This window comes from Centroberyx affinis, unplaced genomic scaffold (assembly GCF_046629955.1).
Source record: "Centroberyx affinis isolate AG114_WGS23_722 - 3 ecotype Tasmania unplaced genomic scaffold, CSIRO-AGI_Caff_v1 ptg004149l_1, whole genome shotgun sequence".
NCBI lineage: Eukaryota > Metazoa > Chordata > Actinopteri > Beryciformes > Berycidae > Centroberyx > Centroberyx affinis.
Genome location: NW_027281915.1, coordinates 113839 through 140334, shown reverse-complemented (window position 1 = coordinate 140334; position 26496 = coordinate 113839). Strand labels below are relative to the sequence as shown.

At 41.2% G+C, this 26496-nt stretch overlaps 1 protein-coding gene across 1 annotated transcript in view; it reads left to right on the top strand.

Annotated features, from left to right (window-relative positions):
• The window catches only part of dnajc6 (DnaJ (Hsp40) homolog, subfamily C, member 6), a 33920-nt gene extending 31636 nt beyond the window's left edge, over positions 1–2284 (top strand). The window contains exons 18-19 of the mRNA XM_071542672.1: positions 422–598; positions 2075–2284. Coding sequence (XP_071398773.1) covers positions 422–598; positions 2075–2176 — 279 coding nt within the window. The 3' untranslated portion in view covers positions 2177–2284. The remainder of the gene's footprint in view (positions 1–421; positions 599–2074) is intronic.
• Positions 2285–26496: the final 24212 nt, after the last annotated feature.

The following is a 26496-nucleotide window of genomic DNA, read 5'->3' as shown; positions in this document are numbered from 1 at the left end:
GAGAGTTTGTGTGTTTCCAACGCTTTTGTTTATGCAACAAACAGGAAGTCTCATAACACTTGCATCACCAAATCTGGGTAGAATTACTATTTGGTTTTGTGAGATTGATTCTTCCGGTCTAGCACAATGGAATGTAATAGTCCCCTATAGTCCCTTTTTTCTTCAGATAGAAGCTTTATACAAAAATACGATAGTCTACTCAAAAACCTTTGGCCGTTAAAGTCTTTCCAGTTATTCCAAAATAATGAAGCGCCCTATTTTGATCTCCCCATGACCAAACTTTGCGTTCCTAATTAGTCCTTGAAAAACATTTGACTGGAGCCAAAATAGCTGAAAGGATTTCAGTTAATAATTGTTCCAAATCTGGCCATCGCTGGCTAACAGTCCCCCCTTCCCTCCCTCTCCTGTTTCCGTGTCCCAGATTCTGGACTGGATCGAGGGGAAGGAGCGCAACATCCGCGCCCTGCTGTCCACCATGCATACGGTGCTGTGGGAGGGAGAGACGCGCTGGAAGCCGGTGGGCATGGCTGACCTGGTCACTCCAGAACAGGTCAAGAAGGTCTACCGCAAAGCTGTCCTGGTGGTCCACCCAGACAAGGTGAGACACACACACACACAAAGGCATGCATGTATATAAGCAGGGTTGTATGCACATTCGGGCGCACACACATATATGAACTCACACACAGATGCATGCAGGTACTCACATAGACGTATACACAGACACACAAAAACTATGGACTACAATACTATGGAATAAACGACATATCCTATCAGTATTTGAGTATTTTCTAATGCATCTCACTTAATCTCACGTAATTACTACTAATCTCAATTCATCATCTCAGTAAATGCATAAAATGTACACTGTAGGCTACATGCTCATGTCATAATTATAAAATGTAAATCTATCTCTTCAAACTGCAAGTATTGCTGTATTTGGAAGATGAAGGCACAATGCCAAAATTAATTTCTGTTTTTTTTTATCTCTCTATAACCTCTACATATTGCCTAGCTGTAGCTGGAAGGTGACGTGAGACAGAGCTGAACTTTGCTGTAATTGAAATGCGCTCAACCTTTGAGCATTAAGTTTCATTGGTTGCAAGATATGTCACTCAAATGAGGGCAGGCAGAGTCATTAAGTTGCTAAGCACCCAGAATTCACCTGATGTACAACGTAATAGTGAATGTAAATATTGATGCCCAAGCTGCATTGCAATCACTTCTAAAAAGATGTTATATACATTTATTTTCAGGTTTTTCCCGCACAGTCTACATAAACTTTTACAAATGTAATTAGCTGTAATGTTCGCACCTGTTCTCTCTCTCTCGACATCAGCTGTTGCCATTGACATTAGCGGTTGCCGGGGTAACCACTGTACACATTGCAGACACCGGGGTCTCGGAACAGTGATGACGAATCAGAAAGAAAATGCTCAAATCACAGCAAGACCCGCCTCCTCAATAGTGACACTATCGCTGTAGGCAACATCAAAGAAAGTCCTCAGACTGTTTGGGTCAAAGAGTGCTCTGTTTCTGGACCTAGATTTTTACACTTGATGCCTCACATCAGAAGCATGATTTTCCTAATATGTATTTCTACTGCACTTGAGTTTCTTCAAACTCATGAGAACCTGTAGATTTTGTTTCATATCCTGGCCTGCTCTCTGTGTCATTGACTTCAATCCCAAATATGCCTCTTGTTAGCTGACTTGTTCCAGTCACCCACTGTCTTTTATTTTTATCCTAGCCTTATCTTGGAATGTGTCTAGCTGATGTGCTTAGCAATGATCATTATGTTTGCTAACTTAATAGAACATAATTAGAGTAAACTGATTTGTACTGCAGGCCAAGGTTTTTTTTAGGACACACTGTTTTAATGACTTGCTTCCCTGCAACATGTAGTAAAAACCTCTACAGTAGCCGCTCACTTCATGAGATAAATTGTGGGACATTTATTGAGCTAAACTTGCAATTCAGTATTTTAAAACCATGATTCCTCAGTTGGTTGGTAAAGGTAATAATCACTGGTTGACCAAAGAAATTATGTTTTCTTTCCTCTCTTCCCTCACAGGCTACGGGACAGCCCTATGAACAATATGCCAAGATGATTTTCATGGAACTGAACGATGCCTGGTCAGAATTTGAAAGCCAAGGACAAAAACCCCTCTACTGAGCTGAGAGCGAGAGAAAGCGAGCGAGGAGCGAACGTTCCTGCTGATCCCGTCATCTAACCCTAAACATTTCCCACCACCTCTGGTCAAAACACTACAGCCCCGCCCCACAACATCTGCCTTTATACCTGTACTCTGAGTCCATGCTTCTCCTCTCTCCACACACACAGACCATCTGGTGGATCTTCAAAGACTGCAAAACACTACAGAACTACAGTACCTGGACTAACAGTGTAATTGTGAGAACAAATGACTTTGTGTAGCTCTACTGTACCTACCTACTGTATGTATCTGGTGCAACATTGTCCTTCCTTGTTGAGTGTCCTTAGCCCTGAACCGACCCACCAATCAAAGCAGAGTCAACAGAGGAACATTTGATTCTGTCTTAAAGGAGATAACTCACAAGAGAAAAAGACAGAAGAAGGTCAAATGAACAGGCATTATGCAGACTCCTCAAAATAGGGATTCAGAGAGACCGATCCCTAGCTAGTCTGTGAGGCACAACAAGCATTTAACGGCAAATGAGCCACTTACCCACAAGACACGCCGTCCAGGAAGTGGATTATACTTCATATTTAATTATGTGAAAATTTGATCCATGAAAATGTGATCATATCTAATCTACAGTTTATTACATGCATTTGAATGTAACTGGAGACAAGAAAATGAATAGCCGCGTCAATTTGCGTTTTTCCAATGATTGAAATGAAATTGAATTGCCCCCAGAACTGTTTTTCATCCCAATTAGGTTATTTGGAGTTATAAATGAATAACGATCTGTCTAATTTTGAAAGTGTTTTCCGCAGCACTGTATATCAAGATGAAAGCAAAGTACTGTATTTTGGACACCAGCGCAGATGTCAAGTTCATTTTGCAGGACATGGGACTGAAAATACTGGAAAAGACAGCAACAAAAAAAACACGGGTTACTATAAGACAAACACGGGTTAGAAGGCTTGTAAAAATTTCCATCACGGACTGAATATTAGAATGACAGGTGCAACATAACAGTGTTGCGGGATCGTCGGTATGCCTGATGTGATCAAGCCTCGCGGGGGTCACTTGTGTGCTTCCATGTTCACCGGGAGCTGGGGATTGTATATTTTAGGAATAGCACATGTACAGTTCCATACATGAAGTACCTTGAGGCCTCGTGCACACTCACCTTTACAGTAACATGCAAGCAAGCAAGGAGCTCACTGAAAGCACAACTTGACTACTTTGATAGGTGCAGGTTTGAAGGAAAGTCCATTGTTATTTATTTATTAAGTCATTTGTTCCGTCTTCATCTCTTGGTAGGTTGTGTGTGAGGGTGCTGCATTGGGTTTTACATAAACCGTATATGCCGTCAGCTATTTAAAGGATAGCAGGATTCTTGAGCTGTTATGTTTCACTCACCAACTGATAGGATTCATTTAGAGGATTAAACTGCTGCTTTTTGTGTGACTTCTTGCAGGGCCTTTTACAGTTTTCCCAGAGGCTCTTTGTGGATCAGTGGGTGAATGAAGCATAACGTAATGATCCAAAAATCCTCTAACTAAATGTCCTTTAACACTACAGCACTGCTCAGCTGATCCTTTGGTGCATCCGCTGGCCCCATACACTCCCTACAGTGCAGTAAGAATTACAATGTATGGGATGATTTTGCAGGCATGGAGATGTATCCATCGAAAAGAGATGATTTGTTAAACTGTGTCTGAAAGCAGCCTCATGAGTGAATGAATGTGCTTTTCTTCATCTCACGGCTTCATATCTTCAATGGCTAATTTCACTCAGAACTGTTATTACTACTGTTTTATCAAACGACTTATTTGCAGCGATCGCAACATGTAGTGTTTACTTTTGATTACTTGATACCAATTTGTTGACCTTTGCTACTACCAGACATTCCTGTCAAGGCACTGCCACTTTTATTTATTTTCTGATATTTAAGTGAGTAATCATCATGCGGCCTGTTTCTGGATGAATATTGCAGACACTGTGTCATATCAAATGTACAGTATAGCACACATGGCTCTGAGTATCGACCATTTTTCAAGAGCTTTATGTGTTGCAGGTGCTGTTTGGAATAGTTGGAAACCAACCTAAAAGATGTGAACTTAAATCTCTCTCCATATCATGAATACACTGACTAATATGATCATTCTACTGTATGACTGTCTCTGTCCTGCTAAGAGCCTTTTATCCCCAGTTTTTCCATGTTTTAGTGAAATTGACTGCTGACATTGTCTCCCCATGAAGAAAATATTTCATAACCCATATTTCATGAAGCTTAGGCACCAAAGACAAAAATATATATATTGTGCAAAGACAAGGCAAAAAATGATATACATATTGGCATCAAGTGAAGCAGTTCTCAATTCGTGACCTTTTGGGGATTTGAGGCTTTCGCAGGACACTGATATCATATGATCATATAACTTAATCCTCACATCAGCTTTATCTATTTATCTGATAGAGCTCTATACTCTAGTTATCTGACAGAGCTACTTTTTCTGATGCGTGGCACCTGTGTGATTAGTTGTATAAAATGTGCTTTAACACATTTTTTACACATGTAAGTAAGGAGAATATTTGGCTTCATATGTTCATAAACTGTGTTTCATTTTACATTGCTGTTCCCTCCATCTCTCTGTTTGGGAGATGTAGATGAAGGATGAGAGACTTTCCAGATTGTCTCTCAGTCTTGTTATTCAGCATCATTATCATCACTTCAGTCCTGTTTTCCCTGCGTTTGACTTTGCATTCTTTCCCAGGATGCCTCTCTGCAGCTGAGGACGTTGACTGAATACTGACCAGCGGAAAGAGACTCTGACTGCTCTAGAGCACTGTTTCTTAAACCATGGTTTGGGACCCAAATTGGGTCAGGGGACTATGTGTGGTGGGTCCCCACATAACAAGAGAAAGATTATGTCTTGAATGGCCTAGGTCCCAAAGCAAGACACTGGGTCCCAGGTTGAAAACGTTTAAGAAGCCCTGATCTAGAGGCTACTGCTTTCGTTGGTGACTTACCAGACACAGGAACTGTGTAGTATGTGCTTCTGTACTGTACTCTGTTTATACTGAGGACCTATGTGAAATAACCCCATAAGCTCCCTCGCTGACTCAATTCTCTATCTGCAATCTTAAGGCAATGTTAAAAAGCTAACCTCTATATTCTAGTCAATGGATGTGTGTTGTTTGAAACTGTGGTATGTGAGGAAGTGATCAGATTTGGATACAGACTACTGTACTGTATGTGTTTGCCCGTCTGCTGTTAAAGTATTACTAAAACGTGTAAACTTATGTTTGCGTGTTTCTTGTCAGTTCTGTTTACCCTTACAGGATGTATATAATGATCAAGTGCAATGCACAAAAATAAATAGTGAACAGAAAACAGAAGGGGTGAGCAACAGTCATCAACTCGTCTGTGTCTATTTGTATTGCTCAGAAATGGTTCATTCTTAGAAAGCAGCCTGGCAGAATCTTCAAGGAAAGCCACATGATGTGAAAGCAGGTACAATTATTATGAAATTGACCATAGAAGAGACTAAGGCCGGTGTGAGTTATGACATGGTGTGTTAATCTTGGGCTACTTTAGCCTGTTTCCACTCACTCAACAAATTTCACAAATGGTGTTGTATCTCTTTGATCACTAGAGGGTAGCAGCAAGCAACAGATCAAACTAAAATACCTCTGTCTAAAAGGACACACACACATACACACACACACACACACACACACACACACACACACACACACACACACACACACAAATATATAGGCAGAAGCTTATTGTCATTATCCTTATAGATTTTCTGTTTTTGACAAATTTCTCTGTCAAATAGACAATTCAACCAGTTTTTCCTGAATTCCCCAAAAAGTTAAAGTAGTAATCCACAACTTTTTCATATAAATAAATCTCCATTTTGTTACTCTCTATGGCTGACTGATACCATACAATAGTGATTCAACCTGTAGCCAGTTCATGAAAGCTTTTACATTTGCTGTGGTAAACACCTATGAGGGAGTCCCTCTTTCCTGGGGAAAAATCCTCTGCAGCACTGGAAGTGATGCATTTTATGTTTACAGAAGTCTTAACAGAGTCTAAACTGGATGGAGTCTAAACTGAGTGTCTTTATGTTTACAGTATGTTGGGCCAGTGCCTAGTGCAAAACACCAAAGCAATGATCGCTTATCACAAAAGGTGTCGCCAAAATGAAGAAAAACAAGCGTCTTGTGGATTATCATTAAAGCTTCTGGAGGGTTTCTGCATGGCAGTGATGTTTCTGAACATTAGACTGTGCCAGTATGCTGCACCACAATGCTGCTGTTCACTACACACACTCAACATTAAACTCCTCTCATATGTGAGCAGTTATAGGTGTATCTGTTTTCACTTGAGCCCCAGATCCGGGAAAAAGAAGACTGTGGTGTCAGTGTTTAAGCATTCAGAGGGAAATTTAGGGTAATTGAAAATTACCCCCTGAAAGCAGTGATTCATTCAGAAATATGGTAACGGCTGCACTTCTCAGTTTTTCCTGCCCAGACTGCGCTCTGCTGACGCTGCTGACGCACTTCCTGAGGGAGATGCAGCTGATGGATGAAGACCATCAGGACAGGCTGACGCTTTATTTGTCATGATAACCTACACCATTAAGCACCATTCTGATCCAGTTGTCAAGCTGTCATGCACACACATGCATGCACACACACACACACACACACACACACACACACATACAGAGTTTCAAGTAAACATACTGATGGCAATGGGGCAGCAGCAAAGTTTGGACAATGATGTGCTTAGGAGTAAGTTGGAATGAATGTGTGTGTGTGTGTCTTCTGCAGACCCATAGGCATATTCAGGGTGATATAAAGGGAGATGTCCCCTTGTAAGCCTAAACACAAAGTGTTAAATGCATCACTGCCATTAATAAGAAAACAACAAACTACCTGTTCACCATTCCCCTTTTTATTTGAACAAAACACCCACTGGAAATGTCTCAAATAGCATTTTAGAAGATTGAATCATCTCTATTTTTAACTGTTGAGGAATGAACATCACAAAACATTGTTTAACTAGATGGCACTCAGTAGAGCTCATACCTCTGCCAATGCTATGCAATTGTCAAGATATTCCAGTTCCAGATGTCGGATTTTCCCCAAATGTTAATAATTTCTTCCATGCCACATTGCCAACTTGTTTCACATCAGGAGATGCACACATTTTCATGACTGGACCTGAAACGGGACATGAGATCTGCCTGTTCAAATTCTCGCCACTTTTAAGCATTTTAGCAGAATATCTCATCACCACACGGCCAATCAGCTCTATATCTGTTCAGTTTCCATTCTACCACAGAGCCAAGTTTTTGAAAAATTGGCAGGGCAGTTATGTCTAAACTGGAAATGAGCTCTCCAGTGCCTCCATGTTGGTTTGATTGGGCCAATAATGGAGTTTTTCCTCTTCTTATGTCTGCTGATAGACACAAAAAGTTTTGAGATATCCTGATGAGAGACAAACAGACTGAATGGGGGGAAAACATAGCCCCTGTTCAACTCTGATGGTGGAGGTAATGAGTATACCATATAGTATTTTGGAATGAATGTCATATTGCAGCCATCATTATCAACAGATGCATCTGAATAAAAAAAAAGTTGCTATGGCTCAAATGTATGCTATTAAGTCTACTGTACTCAAGGCTAAATGACAGTAGGATAAAGACAGATTCTATAAGATCACCATAAACTGCCTATTATTTTAGCTCCTGACCATCAACAATGTAAAGACATTGCAATCACAAACCCTACAAAGTAACTGCCATGTCCTTAATCATGCTCATATGGAATATAGTGCTGCCCAGTGGTATTTTGTCCCAACATTATCCTAACATGGTCCAGCAAGCCGAGCCTAGCATTAGTATATGTTGGCTGCACCAACCAATGGGAGCTGTGAGCAGTGCACCATATTAAAACACTGACATGTAGTAAATAGGCTAAGACGATAACAGTAGCTTTTTATTTGAGGATGTTTCTTATATAAGCCCTAGTGTTCATTTCTAGCAGTAAATCTCATTCTTGGTGTTGCAGCAGTACGTTTCACTGGGGAAGACTAGATGACTGATGAATATTGTTTTTTCATCAAATCAATAAACTTGATTTTCAAATTAAACTTGAATTAATAAGGAGATTACAATCTCCCGCTGGGTTTACTACTTCCATGACAGCTAAGAAAGTGTTTCTGTTCAGTATCTGTCTTCAAGGTTTTGCCTTTCATTAAATGAAAAATCAAGCTGCAGTTCTCTCACAGTACAAATCAATTACTCCTCCAAGGAAAATCATTACCGACAAGCGGCCTGTGGAAAAAGAGCATGCAAAACATTAGACAACAAGCAGGCTGACTTTGAAAAGTGATGGGGAATTATCAGCTGCAACCTTCCTCCATATTCTCCACCCATATGCAACATAAAGCACTAAAGGTTTTCTGCTCTCACCCAGCCAAGTCATATGTTGGACTTTACTTACTTATTGATTAATCTTGTTCTAAATAGTAATGGGTAAATCTATGTGTATCTGATGTATTAGGTGTCTATCTTCAACATGCTGAGACAAACTCCTAGCAACCTGGTTCATGTGGCAATAAACTCTTGAATGTTGAATCTTAAATCTTCAATAAAGTGACATTCTTTCAGACCGGTCTAAGAATTTTTAATTTTTAGTCATCAAAGTAGAAGAGGCTGATTATCACTGTCAGAAGAAAAGCTTGTTACATCTCCAAAAAGTCAACCTTTCAGGTATTAAGAAAAATACAATAGGTTATGGATACAATTAATGTGTGCTTAGTTCCTAAAACGTACTTATCAAACAGCAAAATTGTCAGTGAGTGTACAAATCAGTGTGAAAACACATTTGGATAGTTGTGGACAGCATCCCCAGAGGCATATCAGCTCTATGAGTGGACAAGCAACTCTCAAATCAACACAAAAATGATCATGGAAAAATCAACTCTTGTAGCAGCTTATTAGCACTGGGAAATTTGCTGTGTTATGTAAAAAAAAAACTGCAATCACACAACAGATACATTTGAAAATGCAGATGATTGGTTGGTTATTAATTATTTGGTTAATTCTGTATAAATCGTATGAAGTGGTTTTGATGAGTCGTATACAAATACAACTTGAAAGAATGAATAGTCATGGTTTATAATGAAGACAGAAAATGTATTTAGTAAACTGGAAAAAATGCTCCTTTCAACTTTATATTCTAAAGATGTTGATGGCAAGGCAATCCAAAAGTTCATCAAAGTAATCAGATTACATTTAAGAGTTAGAATAATTTTCCATGACTCCAAAAGACGCATCAGTGTTCAATCAAGTATTGCATTGTATATGCCAGAGTTCAGTGGCCTTCATTGGCCTTGCGCAGACTCACTCATTGGTACATATTTATTTATAAGTCCATCCTTGGTCTGCTCCCCTCTTACCTTTGTGGGTATATCGCACTCAAAACTAGCAATTATTGTTGGGCTCAAATGACACCCTCTTACTTTCGGTCCCTAAGGTTCGCACTGAATTTGGCAAACAGACCTTTATGTTCTCCACCCCTGCAGCCTGGAACCACTCGCAGACAGATTTGCAGCTAGATGAGCTGATCCCGATTAGGGCATTCAAAAATGTAGTGAAGGGTTTGTACGCAAATTCAATTGGAACTTGTAATTGCTTCCTTAGCTAGACCCATTTCCTCCTGTCTGTCTTTTAGGCATATGATTCTGTGAGTTGCTACTGTATGTTTTGTTTTATGTGCTTTTAATGTTTGCTTGTATGTTGTTTGAAACTCTGTATTGCTGCTATCTTGGCCAGGGCTCCCTCGAAAAAGAGATCTTGTAATCTCAATGGGACTCACCTGGTTAAATAAAGGTTTAATACAAAAAATAAAAAAAATTGTTTGCAGATACAGTGTGGCTACAGTGAAAAACAGTTATCCCTCCTCTTCACATTGAATTTGCTTTGGAGGTGAATAGCAACATACCCCAACAACAGGGTTTGATTTTAGAACCCAATAAAAAACTCTCAAATGTCTGTAAAAGTTATTATTAAAGTGTCATTGTTATTTTCCATCACAGCTGCACTTGTATCTAACCCATGCTTGTGAAATGGCAGAGCCAAAGGGGGCCCTGCTATTTTTACACTACCAGTAAGGTACCCAGCTACAAAACTCTGCTGACTAATTACATGTCTGCATACAGTACACACAGTATATTGTATATTCATGTCTATATCCATATAGCTATGTGCATATTTGATGCACACCAAAAAAGGAAATCTTAAAATTAAAACTTTTCTGTTTTTGCTTTCACACATGCACATTCATGCACTTATTGGCCACTAACCCTAACCCTAACCCTGACCCATCCCAACATACACAGGCACCAGAACCTCCTGTCTCAGTCTCAGTATCAGTATTCTTTATCCTATCTTTTTTCCTGTTGGGCCACACAGGACAATGAAAGGCCTTGTGTTAAGTCCACAAAACAGAGTAAGTGGGGTTCAGCTTATTTAATGAGCCATGTGATTGGGAAGTCAGGGCACATACTGAACTTTAACTGCAGAGGAAGTTGGTGCAATTACAGTTTGTTTGAAAATATGCTAATGGGCTACTCAGCATACTGAGAGAGAGAGAGAGCGAGAGAGAGCAGCAGGAATAAAAACTATTCTCCTATGAAACAACTCTCATGAAAGCTTCTCCATCTTCAGTAGTTTCATTTTTAAATTTGATTTGTAATTGTTACTCTATCATTTCATGTACTGTAGACAGGTAAACTCAATGCGCTTCACATGGAACCAACAGAAGCAATATATTTAAAAATGTATAAAAACACAAAATGCATAACAAAACATTCATCAACCCCCCACCCACCCATCTAGTCACACACACACACACACACACACACACACGCATGCACACAAACACACACATGCAAACAACAGAACGCACACACAATAAAGCACTGGATAAGAAGCTATTGTCAAAAGAGAGAGTTTTTTACGCCTACTTTTAAAAGATGCAAGAGTTGGGGCACATCTGAGGTCATCTGGCAGGATATTCCAGAGACTGGGAGCATAATGAGCAAAAGCAGCTTCACCAGATTTCAGTTTCATCATTGGAACAACAAGAAGCCCAGTGCCAGATGACCTGAGAGACCTGGTTGGCCCAATAACCAGTGAGCAGGTCTGAGAGGTATTATGGAGCGGGGCCATGTAGAGCTCTGTAAACAAGCAGCAGAACCTTGAAGTCAGTGCTAAAGCTTACTGGGAGCCAATGCAATGATCTGAGAGCTGGTGTAATGTGAAATATTTTTCATGTCCCAGTCAGAACTCTGGCTGAATGAGCTGTAGCCACCCCCACAGTCTTTTTGGGAAATCCAGTGAAAGGGGCATTGCAGTAACCTAACCTGCTAGAAATGAATGCATGTAACATTTTTTCAGAGTCTGACTGTAACAAGAAACTTCAAGAAACTTTCATCCATAATAACACCTAGGTTTCAGACAGGGAATCTAGAAATAAGCAGAGATTTCCTGCCTCTGTGCCTTCGCTCCTAGAACCAGAACCAATGTCTTATCTTTGTTGAGCTGAAGAAAGTTTTGGGACATCCAGAATCATCAAGACAGTTAATCAGTGTTGTAACAGGATCATTAGGGGATAAGGAGATGTAAAGTTGTGTATTGTCTGCATAGGAATGATAAAATATGTTGTGTTTCTGGCTGGTGCAACCGAGAGGGAGCATGTAGAGACTGAATAACAGAGGACCAAGAATTGACCCCTGCGGGACACAACACAAACTATGCCAACTTCCTCTGACATCCCCAAGAGAGACAGAGAATGTTCTGCTGTTTAAGTATGAGGCAAACAAATTTAGAACAGCGCCAGCTAGGCCAACCCAATTTTCAAGCCTTGTAAGTTGAATGTTGTCATCTACAGTATCAAAAAATGCACTCAAGTCCAACAACATTAAAACAGTGATCCATCATCACTGTTGACTCTAATGCCAAAACACAGTACATTTTGGTCATTTATATTACATGATGCTGAAGTAGTGAGAGTGGATGGTGACTCATCAACCCCAGCATCTCTTCCCAAATCATAAACAAAGCCCCGCGAACGAAGCCCACTCACAAAGAGCCTTGAGAGTGTAATGAGTGCATCCGCAGTGAAATTTCCCGGTCGCTACAATACAGCCTTATAATGATGATGGTGGTGGTGTGTTTGAGCGATTGATTAGTATATCATGGAGCACTGTTCATGGGGAAAACAGCAATGTCTAGGGCTAGATATGTTGAGTGCAGCAGAAGGGCACTTATGCAAATGCAAAGCCCCACAGTACAGCTTATGGACTCAGTTCGCCTGCCTCCAAACCAGAGTTGATAACCATAATGAGAAAATTCTCTCAGCAGCAGCAACTACATCATTCCCTAATCAGCCACTTTCTACATATACCAATCCACTTCCTTTCTTCCTCTGTCAGTTCGTCAAAGTTGCTATGTTGCTCATGTCCTGCTTTCAAATCTGTACCCAAACCTGCCTGTAAGCCTATATTCAGTATATACCTTCACTTCAGCAATGAATCACTGAACTGTCACATTTCTCTCTCTCTCTCTCTCTCTCTCTCTCTCTCTCTCTCTCTCTCTCTCTCTGTGTGTGTGCATACAAAACAGCAGCAACACACCAAACTGGCCATCAAAACATGCTAGTGGGTACAGGCCATTCAATGAAGAGGCCATCTGTGACTATGTTTATTTAATTTCCAGTGAGGTCCCATGGTGGAGCAGCATCTCTGGGAACATGAACATCAGTTCTCAGCTGACTTTCAACAACAGTACATAGTGTGCTTGTACCATGAATCTGAGATTTTTTTTTTTTTTCAAACAATTAGTTATATGGAAAGTCAACTGGGCATGTGCGGTCTTCTCCAGGGACGTGCTGCTTCACATTCACACAGTTATACACATTCACACCTGGGAGCTTTCCAGTACAGCCTGTCTTTTTCAGCCTGTTTTTTCAAAGTTGCCGTTGGCGTTAACTGAAGAGCATGTCGATGTTGAGACTGTCTTTAAAACAAGCCTCTCTCTTTAAATTCAGTGTCATTTTTCTGCAAGCAAGTAAAATAAACAAAGTGATTAGAATAACTAAACAGTTTAAAACCGAGCTGTGGTGGAAGTCAGTGCGAGGACAAAGTGCAGCAGGTCCCCAGTCCTCATCTGGGCTGAGTACAGCATGTTTTCACTACACTGGCTTCAGCACATTTTCTGATAACATAACCCTGCTGTCAGCTGGAACATGACAGTTACAATGTTGCTACGATGTTTTTTCACTTACGTGCTTGAATGTTTACATGGTCGTTTATAAATTTATACTGGAGTTGCCATTTTCTTTGTAATCAGTGGACTCCCCACATTGAGAATCTTTCAATTAAACAGACAAGATTGAGTTGTCTTTCTTATAGTGTAGTTTACAGTTAGCTTTAACATCATATGGTCTTAATGCTGTTTCAAAGGTCTTTCCACCCTACTGTTGTTATCCATTGCTCCCTAACCCTGGAAACAAAGTGGGGTTTGTATCCCAGGGGAAGGAGTTGTTGTGAAATGACATGGCCTTTGGATCCAGCAGGCAGACCTTGGCTCCACTGACACCGCAGTGGGTCAGAGGTGCTGTGGGATCAAACCCATACAATACACACACACACACACACACACGGAAACACACACACACTGCCCTCTGTAACCCAACTGCTGAAATTTTTTGAGGGCAACTTTGATTTGAAGGTAGGCTTGGCATTTAGCTCTTGCATCTGTGAAATCCCCTTGCTCCCACAGCTACACACACACACACACACACTATCTCTAAGAGTAATTTCTAAAAGGGCAAAGGGATTTCAGTGGCAGTTACCAAGCTGGCAACAATGCTATAGCTGTGTCAACAGGGGCATAGGGGTGAAGTAGGGGTGGCATTTGGCTCTTATCCCCAAAAATCAAATCCCCATCTACAGCTACAGTACACACACACGCACACACACACACACACACACACACACACACACACACACATACACAAACAAGCGTAAACCCATGCACGCACATGCCTGGTATGTGAGCGGCGTTGTGAGCGATTGGTGTGTATTCTGACACCCTCTGCCAGAAATAGCCCCTCATGCCCAGAGACCAACGAGGAAGAGGTGTGCTAGTCTAGATAAAACTCTGTCTGTGGGACTTTACTGTGGAAAACATTACTCCCAAGTTGCTGCTGCTATTCAGGATGTCAGCGTGAGGACAAACTTCTCTTTGTGTCTTTATTTTTTCCTCTTCTACCTCAGGAGATCTGGTGATGCGGGCCATTTGGTGAGTAATCAACAGTACGCAAATTTTGTTTTTATAGTATTATCTCTGCAGCATTTCCTATGAAATGCAACAATAGCTGTGAGAAGGATTTAAATATACTGTATGTTTTCGCCAGTAGTAGACACACCTGACCTGACAAAAGGAGCGTTGTCATGCTGCATCGTGCTTATTTGTTTAAGGCTCAGTCATCGCAGTTGCACTTTTGCGGTTGCTGTTGCCATTTGCTGGGGATGACAAATGACTGGCAGACACTGCAGGCTCGACCTTGGATTTCTGTTCCTTCACTCACTTTTCTAAAACTCTCTTAACTTTCCTTCTGTCGTAAAGAAACAGCAATTCTCTCTCCCTCTCCCTCCTTCTTTCTAGCAGATTAATTACCCTGAACTCTTTGTTATGATAAAGTGCTGTCTGTCGGCTGCTCTCTTCTCCATTGTTCCTGCAGCAGCGTCAAACATTTCTTCAATTTTTAATGAGTCAGTCTGACAGCAGCCGCAGAAACCAGAACAACATTGCATCTTTTTATGTCATCAGAAATCAAAGGTGTAGGGACAGTGAGCTCAGGGTCATTTTTTATTATAGTTGTATTGGTTTAACTTTGAAGCCAATACAAATCCAGACTTAAAAGTCTGTACTTTCCCCTAAAAAATCCATCTTATACTGTGGATAAGTTAGCTGCATATCTTACTGTATTTTGATGTCAGAAACACTTCGTAACTTACTTACATTAAAGTTGGCGCCAACATTTTTCAGTGTTGCATCTTAGTTCAGAAAAGTCCTGTTGTTGCACAACCGCTGCAGCCATAATCCATTTTAATGCTGCAGTGAAAACACGGCCTGCGTGCACAAACTGGTATCCAAGGCTCGGCTGATCTCATTGACAGGCAGGAAGCTGTGATCAGGTGCTGTGGCCACTGAGACAGACAAGTCAAGCCCCAGGCAAAACCAGGCTGGACTAGATCAATAATCCAGTGCTAGATTCACACAGAAATCGAAACTCTTGTTTTTAACCCATGTCACAGCTGCAGCTATGGTCATTTTGCTGCCCATTTGACCGTTTGGTTTATTTGAATTGGGGATGCAAAAGGTGAGATCTTGGTCACAGAGATCTCCAAGGTGATGGAGAGTTTCTGCACTGTGTTGTTTGCTCAGCCAGACCCCTTTGGCTGAATTTACACAGGAGCAAAAGGAGAAAGTGATTTTTTTTTAACCCTATGCTGTCCCAGTTGATCTCCAAGATCAGATACTGGCTTGGATAAACTTCATCCTGTCAAATTCAATTCTTCTGGCATAGAGGAAAGAAGCTTCCATAACTGAGTGCTGTACATGATCCCAAACAGCAGCTAGTATTTATTGCCAGTATGCTGGTGCCCATGTGCTACAATCCCCTGTCTGACTCTCTCATGCCTGTCTGCTGTAGCGTGAATCATCAGCTCCACAGCAGCCACAAGAAACACTTAGCCTCTTAAAGAGCCTCTGCTACAACTCATCACTGTAGAATTAGCACCAAATGACCAAATGGCCTGAAAATGGAGCTGTGAGCTGAGCAGCAACATGTTGCCTCAGCTGTTGTTGTTTTCGTTGTTGATAATAATGATGCCGTTAGCTGCAGGTCGAAATGTCCAATGGCAAATGTTCCAGGAAGACTTATACTGATTTGCTCTTATTGGTAATTACTTAATTGCTGAATCATGGCATTTCAATGAAACGAAACATCCTGCTATGACTTGTTTTGTGGCTTTTTCTCCACTTTTTTCCTTTTTTTTGAAGCACATTATCTCTGTCTGTTCTGTCTGTCACAGTTCCTGTTTCTCACACACTTATTCTCTCTCTCTCTCTCTCTCACTCTCACTCACTCACCCTATCTTTTCTCGTTTGTTGATGGATCTGTGTAGGTAGTTTGAAAGGTCAGGGGTTTAAGCTGAGACAAGTTTTCATGCCATTAGCATCTGTCAGTTTGTCCGTCTTTCTATCCATCTGTCTATCTATCTGTCTACCTGCCAGTCCTTCAATCCCCCAAGTCAATGTTTCAGTAGCTAGCAAACTTTTTCACTGAGAAATCTGAAATGTTCATGTAGCAACAGCTTGATTAGAAAAAAACAACACACACTACACTGTATTTATGGGCTTGGTATGCCAAATATACAATTCATTCAGAACATAATCAAACCACATTTTATTCAGGAAACGTTAGAATGAAAAAACAATATGACAATATGAGACATCCTATGGCCCGAGCCAGGGGAGTTTGATTCATATAAGTATAAACAGTTTGTGCAGACGGAGCACTTTAATTCAGCAAACAAAAACAAAAAAACATAGCTTCTAGACACTCAGCTGAATTGAGATGCTGTTGGCATCATGATTCAAGCCGCTCAAATGACACTTCAGCCTCAGCCTGCGCGACCTGAGGACTTTCATTCAGAAAAGTAAAGAGCAGTTTAATGACTCAAGGGGTCTAAATGATAGTTTCTCCACTGCTGAGAGAGTGACTCATGGAGAGAGCTGCCTGTGGATATTGCCAGGTGCTTAACTGATGCAAACTGCGTTGTTATGAGTGGGCGGGCGCTGAGTGAAAACATCATGAGCTCCTGTGCAGACATGGGAGGGCAGTTAGGGAGCGGTGGTACGTTGGGGGGGGGGGGGGGGGGGGGGGGGGGGATTGGTGGGTAGGGATTACCAAGAAATGTGAATGCAAAGAGCTGCATGGTGCTTTTACCCCTTTAATCACCTGCCCCTGTGTGGAACCCATCTCCTGCAGTATCCCTCTGGTCTCCTCACTCTCCCTTATTGTGAAAGAGAATTCCCAGCCTCTTACGCTTTGTAAGCATACGGTGTTATCGCCATTGATGTTAATTGATTTGTTTTTCTCAACGGACGCCACTCTCTATTTCTTTTTTATTAATCATGTTCTTATGCTATCATAGTTGTTTATGCATATTTCTGTGGTTTGTTTTTTTTAAGGCTGATACTGATGCCAATATTTTTGCATTGAGGCTGTATAATACTGAAGATTATATTTTGTGCTGGAATTTGATATCTTTATATTTGATCATTCTTATCCACCAAAAATTCCCAAAAAACATTTCATGAGACACTAAAACTCTCCACTGACACCCATACAAATAAAATCCTTGGCAGCTCATTTGTCCATGTAATCTACATACTTTTTCTATTGTGTTTTTCTATCAAAATCACATTATTTGTACTTCCAGGGGGAAAAAAAGTATATTTTTACTTTCTTCATGCCGTTCCAGTAGGTGTATATAAAATTTCTAACCAATTACACCACACAACCCTCCCCTCTGCCCCTCCCATCATATAAAACCTGCAACTTCACAACTCTGGCAGCATGTTACAGTGGTGCATCTTTTGGGTGTTCAACCCTGAAAACCTTCCTTTTCAAGACACCATATTATTGCTTGAATTATGTATTTCCTAACTTGCTACTGACTCCAGGAATAGTGATCAACTCAGTGGGTTGAACAAATGAACACATGACAAAGAGTCAAGTCAACCATTCCCATACCTTCAAACTGCATGAAGAGACATAAAAAAGGCATCCATGAGTTTGACAGACAAATTCCCCCAAAACCAAACTATCCCTTTAAGTTCATTAATGGGAAAAAATTTCAGAATTTGTCACACAACCCTGCAATATGTTTCAAAGCAGTTCCACAGCTGTTTCAGTGTGACAGTGTAAACGCAGCCTGGGTCTGTCGTCAGTCCCCTCCACTCCCTAGCTGCTACTTTAATGTGCCGGCTGGATGGGGATGGCTCACTAAATTGGGACGATAAAACCTGATGACGCAAAAGCTGGGTATGGGTCGCTCAAGCACTTTCTCTTCCTCTCTTTCAGCCTCTCTCTCTCTCTTTCACTCTTTCAGCCTCTCTCTCTGTCTCTCTCTTTGTCTGTCTATCTCTCTCTCTCTCTCTCTCTTTCTGTCTCCCTCCTTCTGATTTGTTCATTCTTTCCATATTTCTTTTCTCCACGGGCTGGGAAGATGGAAAAAGAGAGAGAGAGGTGCTCCTGTGTTAATTCTACATTTTCTGTACTCCACTGTCAAGGGAGAGAAGTGAACGAGGGAAATTGTGTGTGAGTGTGTGTGTGTGTGTGTGTGTGCGTGCATAAACAAGGTGGAGGTTGCGTCCCAGGGAGAGGCCATGATGACTTTGTTTTTATGAGTGACTCCATCATACTTTAATGGTGCAGTTATGGCAGTGTAGAGAACAAGCAGACGCTCAATACGGGGTTATCATTTCATCACAGCTTCTTTCACGCGCTGCTCCGGAGTGTGTGCTGATGTGTGTTTACAGAGAAAGAGAAGTGTGTGAAAAAGAAGCAGAGAGGTAGAAAGACAGTAAAAGAAAGAAAGAAAGTAGGGACGGCAGGATGAGTGCTCATGTTGCCCCTCAAGCCCTTTTCTCTGGCCCGTTTTAAGCGTTGCATCACAGGCCTTCAGCCCTCTGGTATTGCGGTTGTCAATACCAGATGTTGTTCACAACGCCCACACATCCCAACGAGCTGGCTCTTTGTGTCTTACTGTGTTTTGTGCCAGCCAACGAGTCTTGTCCCTAATAACACCCATTAAATCTATTAGCTACGGCTGTCTTGTTAACCGCTCTGAGGCCTCTGGGTTGCACTCTCAGACACACACACACACACACACACACACACACTCTCAGTTTTGTCTTCGGTTGCGTTGGTTGGGTGGGTTTACTGGAGGGCGCTGCGTTGTACGTACGCACATGACCATTGGCTCGGCTCCACTGGTGTTGCGACACTCAGGCGTTCCTCCAGAGAGAGGGAGAGGGAGGATGGGAAGAGGGAAAGAAGTGAGAGAAAACAATAGAGAGACTAGAAGAAAAAGGGGAGAGGAAGAGCAGGATAGTGAGAGGAATTAAGAGGGAAAAGTGAAGGAGAGGGCAGAGGGGTGGAGGGTTTGTGTGTCATGTACAGTAATAGGACGTTTCTAAATGTCAGTGCATGGGGAAAATGAACTGGACACGTGGCTTTAGTGTCGTTTTACCATATGGTGATTCGCGCACACGCTACCTTGACTCACTTTCTCACTTCTCTCCCTTTTTCTGTCTCTTTCCCTCTGTGTCTCTGGCACTCGCTCCATCCCTCCCTCGTCTCTCTTTCTCTCTCTCTCTCTCCCAGGAACTGATATTTGGCAGGTGCTGCATCTCATCTGCAGCTTTTGAATATGAGAGCGTTTCTGTTAATTTGATTAAGCAGCCATTGAAAAGTGGAAAAATACTACCTGGTTTCCCGAAATTTTGTGGAATGGGTCCAGTGTCTTAAAATGCAAATACGTGTTACACGCGAAAAGAAGTGAGAGACGTGCTTTCCCAGCAGGGAAGGATTACTTGGAGGAGACACGACTACAAACAGGTAGTACTTAAATAGCGGGGTGTGAAGTAAGGGTGCATTTGCGACCCGGGTTCCAGTCTCAACTCATGCATAGAACTTTTCAATTGTGAGTGAAGTTTTGATTTTCAGCCATTTTTTCTTATTTAAAAATGACTAAACCCTTTCTCTAACCTTGACCAAAATGCTTCAGTTGCCAAACCTAATCCTAACCTTAACCAAAGTTGTTTTACTTGCCTAACCCTGACCGTTACCCAAGCTTTTCATGAACTTTCATGAAGCTTTTTGTGACAAACAGGTGAAAAAGGTCCAATTCGTGCTTTTATATCTGATTTGCGGTAGAAGAACGAAATGTCCACAACACGTAATCTGCCTTTCAGAGTTCATGCTCATTTCACAAACTTTTATGACACTGTGGTGGATTATCCCAATAACGTTTCACAAATGTCACCACGGCACACATCAGCAGGTTTTTATTGTTCTCTGGCTCCCAATCCATCGGCCTGTTTCATTTCATAGGTTTGGGCTGCATTAACCGAAATTCATGTCAGCTAGTATTTTAGCAGGCTTGGCTTTTTTGAGGAGACATCTGATCCGGTTGTGCTCTGGAAAAGAGATCAAACTTCGTCAGCACACACTGCTAATATGATTATGTAGTCGATGCACGATATAAACACACATGCGCTCAGGCTCATCCTCAGGAATTACATCATGTTTTGCTATTCAAAAAAATTAAAAAATTGGAAAGCTGAGATGATAGAAGCACTTTTGTAAACAGGCAGGCATATTTCCACAGAGTTGCTAGTTTGGTCCACTTTCACACCCATCCACATTAATAAAGTTTTCCCCAGCTCGACAGGCCTTGGTGTGAACAGTTGCTTCAGTGTGACAGGAGGCTGCTGTAACCGTTTCAATACGGCCGTGGCACACAGGCATACTCATAGTTGTGACCATGGGCACAGCGCCAATGGAAACAAGAAGGATGTCTAGCACACCGACCTTCCACAAACACGAAAACACACAGAAATTACTAATACAAACCTTTTTTTCGTATTTGCGGGAAACATGATGGAAAAAATGCAACGTGCATGTGTTTTGAGGTGGAAAGCAGGAAAACGTGACATTCGATCTCTTGCACCTTGAAAAGTAGAAAATGAAGGCAGTAAAACAACAACCAAGCTTAGAGAGCTGTGAGGCCTATGTGGGTCAGTGTCTCACCTGCCACAACACATCCAACAAGTCTGAGGAACTCTGTAGCTTGTTCAGCCTGATAGAAGACTGCCAAGAGTCTGAGCGGTCAGTTTCACTAAAAGACATCAGTGGAGGGTCATTTGACTGAAGTTACACCATTAAACACAAAAGACCTACAGTATACAGAAGCTTATTGGTCCTCTCTATGTGGAAGTTGGTGCTAAACAGTTAGTTGCTGTCTACTTGAGGTGAGGGAGAACCGGAAAAAACAAAGCTAGCTTAATACAGACTTGGTTTCAATTCAAGCAGTTTAGCTAGCAAGTTAGAAATATTAACGGAAACATCTTGAATCTATCAGAGGTATAAATATCCTAGTTTAAAAATGATATCACACAACTCATCCATGTTCATACTGGGTAAAAGGTGGAAAATGATCATGATGAATTCTGCCCTGGCTGTGCTACAGCATTTTTAGCTAGGTCAGCTGTAGAAAAATGTGTCTGATGCTCTCCATTTGTTATGTCTGTTTCAGTTCAAGTACGGTTAGATTTGATTTAAGGTAAGGGTAAGGTTTATTGTATTTTTTTTTTGGCATTACATCCTGGCCAGGAGGTGACAACCTTTTATAGCCACACCTGCTGTCTCTCCTTCACAGGTGTTGGAGCAGAGAGGTGTAATTCATTTACAATAAGTCTGGACTGACCATTCCCATTGCCATATTTTATTATCAGAAAATTGACTACAGTTGCACAAGTCAGTTCTGGAGCTTTGTTAGATCTCCAGTGACCCATTGGTTTTAACTAAGTGGTCCTGAGGCTAAATTGATTTAGGGGTAAAAGTGTATTGGTTGTCCGGCATCAACAAAGCAACAGTGATTTCAATCACACAACTCACATGAACATTTTCATCAGTTGTGCAATAAACCTGAAATAACCAGACATATCTACTAGCTACTTGCACAGATTTATAGCTGTGCAAACTCATGGATGCCAGAGGACACTCTGTCTCTGGTCAGGTGGTAAATTTTCTGTAAAAACACTGTGTTGTGTCTCACAGAAACCTCAAACCTCTTTTGACGACTAATAATTTTCTCACCTCTATGGAAGGTTTTCACCCTTGCTCCATGCCTAACCATTAGTCATGCATTCTGATGTCAAAATGCATGGGTGTTGAAGTAAAATGGGTTTTTCCTCCTTTTCGCCTTTGCTGAAAAGTTATTTCTTTGGACATACTGTACAAGATTTTTGTAGAGCAATGGTCATTTAGTGAGTACTAATATGTTTGAAATTTTGTTTTTGTTTTTAAATCATGGTTATAATATAATAAACTGTAAGAGCATATGTGTCATTGCAACAAAACCTAATGACCATCAAAACCATAATGTCTCATCACATATGGCCATTACTTGACATCAAAATTCAAAGCTGCTGCAGAATGTGGGCAGGGTCAAGGTAGCGATACCAAAAGGAAGTCTGATATACACGATGATGACATACAGTAAGTGTATACTGTGTTGCCAGCACAGTAAAAGTGTTTGGAACATCATGTATGAGGCATCCCAGGCTAAGTTGTGTATCATATAATTGAGACAAGGGTTGAAATCTAGGTCAGAACCTTGCTCGAGTCGTCTTCACTCTCCAATCTCTCCTGTTACTCTTCACTAGATAAAACAATTCCGTGTGTTTTCAGGGGGACTATTGAGCCAGGAGAATGAAATTCCTTTAAAATCAATCATTGTTTTCTACCTCGTTTGCAGTTCTCTGCCCAGTAGCATCATGATGTTATCTGCAGATGTATTCTATCATGACTTTCAACCACTGCCCTTGCTGTGCTTTCTTCTGTGTATTGTCTTGCTTGTGGTGTTCAGTAATGAAGGAAGACAGAGACATGCAATATTCATAGGATTCATTTATTTGGAGGCTATGTCATCATTGCCTAGAGAGATAATGTGACAGCTTGGCTATCTCTTTAACTAACTGAATCAAGCTTTTGTTTCTGTATCAACACTGTGAGTAGGCTCTTTCTGAGAAATCCCCCTGGGCCCTGCCGTGTAAAAATGGCTCTCCTTGGCTCTGTGCTTCAAACGGGGGAAGCCGCTCATGAATAATTAATCAGCTCATGTGTGCACCCACCATCCTCAGGGGAGGATTACATACCAAGAGGATGATGTCATCCTCGCAGACAGGGTGGGGTGATGTCAGCGGAGGGAATGATGTCACCTCTTCATTTTAAATTCATGGCTGATGCCGCTGCAATGTGCTTCACCTCTCTGATCAGGGGAGCGTACATTTTAACCTGATTTCAGGCGGTGCATCTCACGTTTTCCCATCTCTTCAGTGTTGTGCTGTACAGGAGTGGGTTATATTTAGTGAGGGGGGTTTTAAGAGGAGATGAAAGAGCATTGTTGAAGGCCATGGATTGCAGGAATTCCTTTATGAGCCTTGAGTACCGGTTTTAAGTGCACATTAGTGTTTTCAAAAGACCTTGTTTAGAATCCACAGTATGTTGACTTTGTGAGTAAGGTCGGCTATTAGTGTGAGTGACAGTGTCCGCCTGCTGAGCTTTGACGCTGTAAAAAAATAAATAGCTCCTATCAAAAAAATATTACATCAATGATTTTCTGCAGGTTTTTCCAGTAAATCCAACATTATGTTTTGTGATTGGACTAGATGATAATTGTTTTCTCATCATCACACAAAATCTTATATTTCAAGTGTCCATCATTCATGCTTGCATAGCCTATGTCCTAGTTTTCAAAAGCAAAATAGATGACCATTCTACCAACTGAGAGAATTCAAAAGCATGGTCTTGAATTAGAGTGTGGCATTTCTACCATTAGTCTTTTACAAGATGGGATGTTAGGTAAAGCTTTTAAATGCTGACGCAAATGATTTTTCTTTTGACTGAAGTGAGCATTCTTGCTGGCATCACACCTTTCTGAGTGTGCCTGTCCCTCACCTGGCTGTGTGTGCACACCTACACACTGCAGACCTTGGGAGGTTGTGTGGGATAGCTGATTACCCATAGAAAACGGAGAGATATATCCATTCAAAGATAATATAATACTTCATTGTCATGTCATCAGAGACGATTCAGTGTAGGCAAAATTAAAAGTCGACATTTGTCACACTATACCGTTCACTACATACAGTCACACACTCCTCAATCATGCTTGATTGTCTCTTTTGTGGTTGCCCTCTGCTCCTGTGAAGAGATTCTGGATACGATTGAACCAAACGAGTGGCCAAATGCTAATAAACCCCAACAGTCACTGCGGCGCACTCAGAGGATGCCATGCCAGGCTGCTGACAATAAGGAGCCAAATCCATCACTATAAAAACCAGTGGGCTGTGGAAGTGTAATGATGTGCCTCCATGATGACGCAGGTGAGGGAATCTATATGGAAATAAATCTCCTCCTTCCCCACGCACGCAAAGACGCAAATCCTTTCTACGTCATAAAGTTTGGTAGTGACGGTGAACATGCTCTCTCTCTCTCTCTCTCTGTCTCTCTCTCTTTCTCTGTCTCTCTCACACACACACACACACAGTTTAAATGTGACACACAAAAATGTTTTGGGTGCAAAATAAAACTCAGGCAGCGTAAGTAGGCATTTGCGGCTAAATCAGCATTAAGTAATGCTTAGGGTCGATCTATGGAGCTTAGGGAAAAGACACATACACTATAACAAATACTTCCAGTGACATGAGACAAAGACCTATGTCATTCGTTTCCATTTTTCCTGTTACTTTACACTGTGTATTATCCGATAATAGCACAAAAATAAAGCAGTAAGCAGAATTAGAGATGTGGGATATTATATTGCTGCTAGAGTAAATTAACACCCCCAGTTAATTAAGATTCACACCCACAGACTTGTAGAGCTAGAGAGAGAGAGAGAGAGAGAGAGCAAATTGTCAATATCCCCATCTGAATTTAGCAGTTTAGCTTTGTTGCAATGCTACAAATGTCAAGTGGTTCCAGTCCTTCAACATCTTTCATCAAGGTGATGAGAATTGTGCTCCTCTGAAAGGCTTCTCTTTTCCTAAACGGTGGCTAAAACTGTACTTTTTACTGTGTTTTTTCTCAACCATTATTTACCAAGGCTAGGTCCAATGAGCTTACTCTCTCCACCATGCTAGCACAGAAATGAACCGTGTCTGTTTCATACTGACATTCCTAGGAGCTTAGACGAATATGAGGCTCTTATATTAAGGATGAAGAACTATTGTATCATACTATTGTGTATTGTTAACTGTCTACAAATTGAACTAATAACCTGAAAGAAAACATTGGAGGAATGTAAAGGAATCCAGCCAAACAGCACATCTTGCTAGGATTAATGTTATCGTAATTGCAGTTTGTGCCTCCCACTGAAACACTCTCACCCCAATACTGGCTTTGTTTACATAGGGATTTATTGGCTTGAAGAGAGTTTTTCACTGATTAATGTATTGTCTGAGCTTTTAATTAATTATACAAGCAAACATGAGTTTGAGGATGTAAAAGGTTTGTTTTTATGTGTTATGTTTGTATACCCTGGTTCACAATATACCTGTGTTTTGAGTTATGATGGATGGGGCTTATTTTTGATATACTGTTCAGTATGAGCGAAACCCTTCTAGAACATGTAAATATACCCAAAATGTTGATGATCAAATAATTTGCAGATTGTATCTTTAATTCTGTTTTAATTCTGATTGGTGACTCACACTGGTGCAGGAAGCAAAGACACATTCAGCTTCTAGATGCTCTTGATGACAGGGGCTGACAGGCTGAATGTATTTATTTATATGTATCAGCCGTTATATGTCAGCACTGCACATTCTGTTGCTGCAGTCTTCATTCAAATAACTAATTAATTGTGACATTGTTTGCATTTGGAAAAGGAGGAAAGGTAGGAGGAGAAGGGAGGCTCGGCGACATGGGCAGGGATCCATCATCTGGAATGAGCCAATTAGTTTTGTTCAGGACCGGAACATTTAGGTGAACTTTCATTTGGCAAAAAAACAAAACAAACACAGCCGTCTCTGACTTGAATGTCAGCAGTAGCTTGAGTGAGATCGGTAGACTCATGTGTGTGTAGCCTACCTACAGACTCCAGTTTGCCATATGTTTGGCAAGGAATGTTTATGTGATGGTCTTCTGGAACATTACTGTGTGGCTGAAGTGGGTTTCTCACAGATAATGGCATTTCCGTAGTTCCTCAGAAGTCAGCTTTTTTTAGCACTATGGAGAGACAGAGAGAGGAGGAGAGAGAAAAACAGCCTGACGGAGAGAGAGGATGTGTGTAAGAGAGGGGCTTGGAGCTTTTACTATCGTGTTGTTTTTCCTGATTCAGCATTCTTGCCAGCATTCTATTTACCATCAACAGAGAGAGCCAACC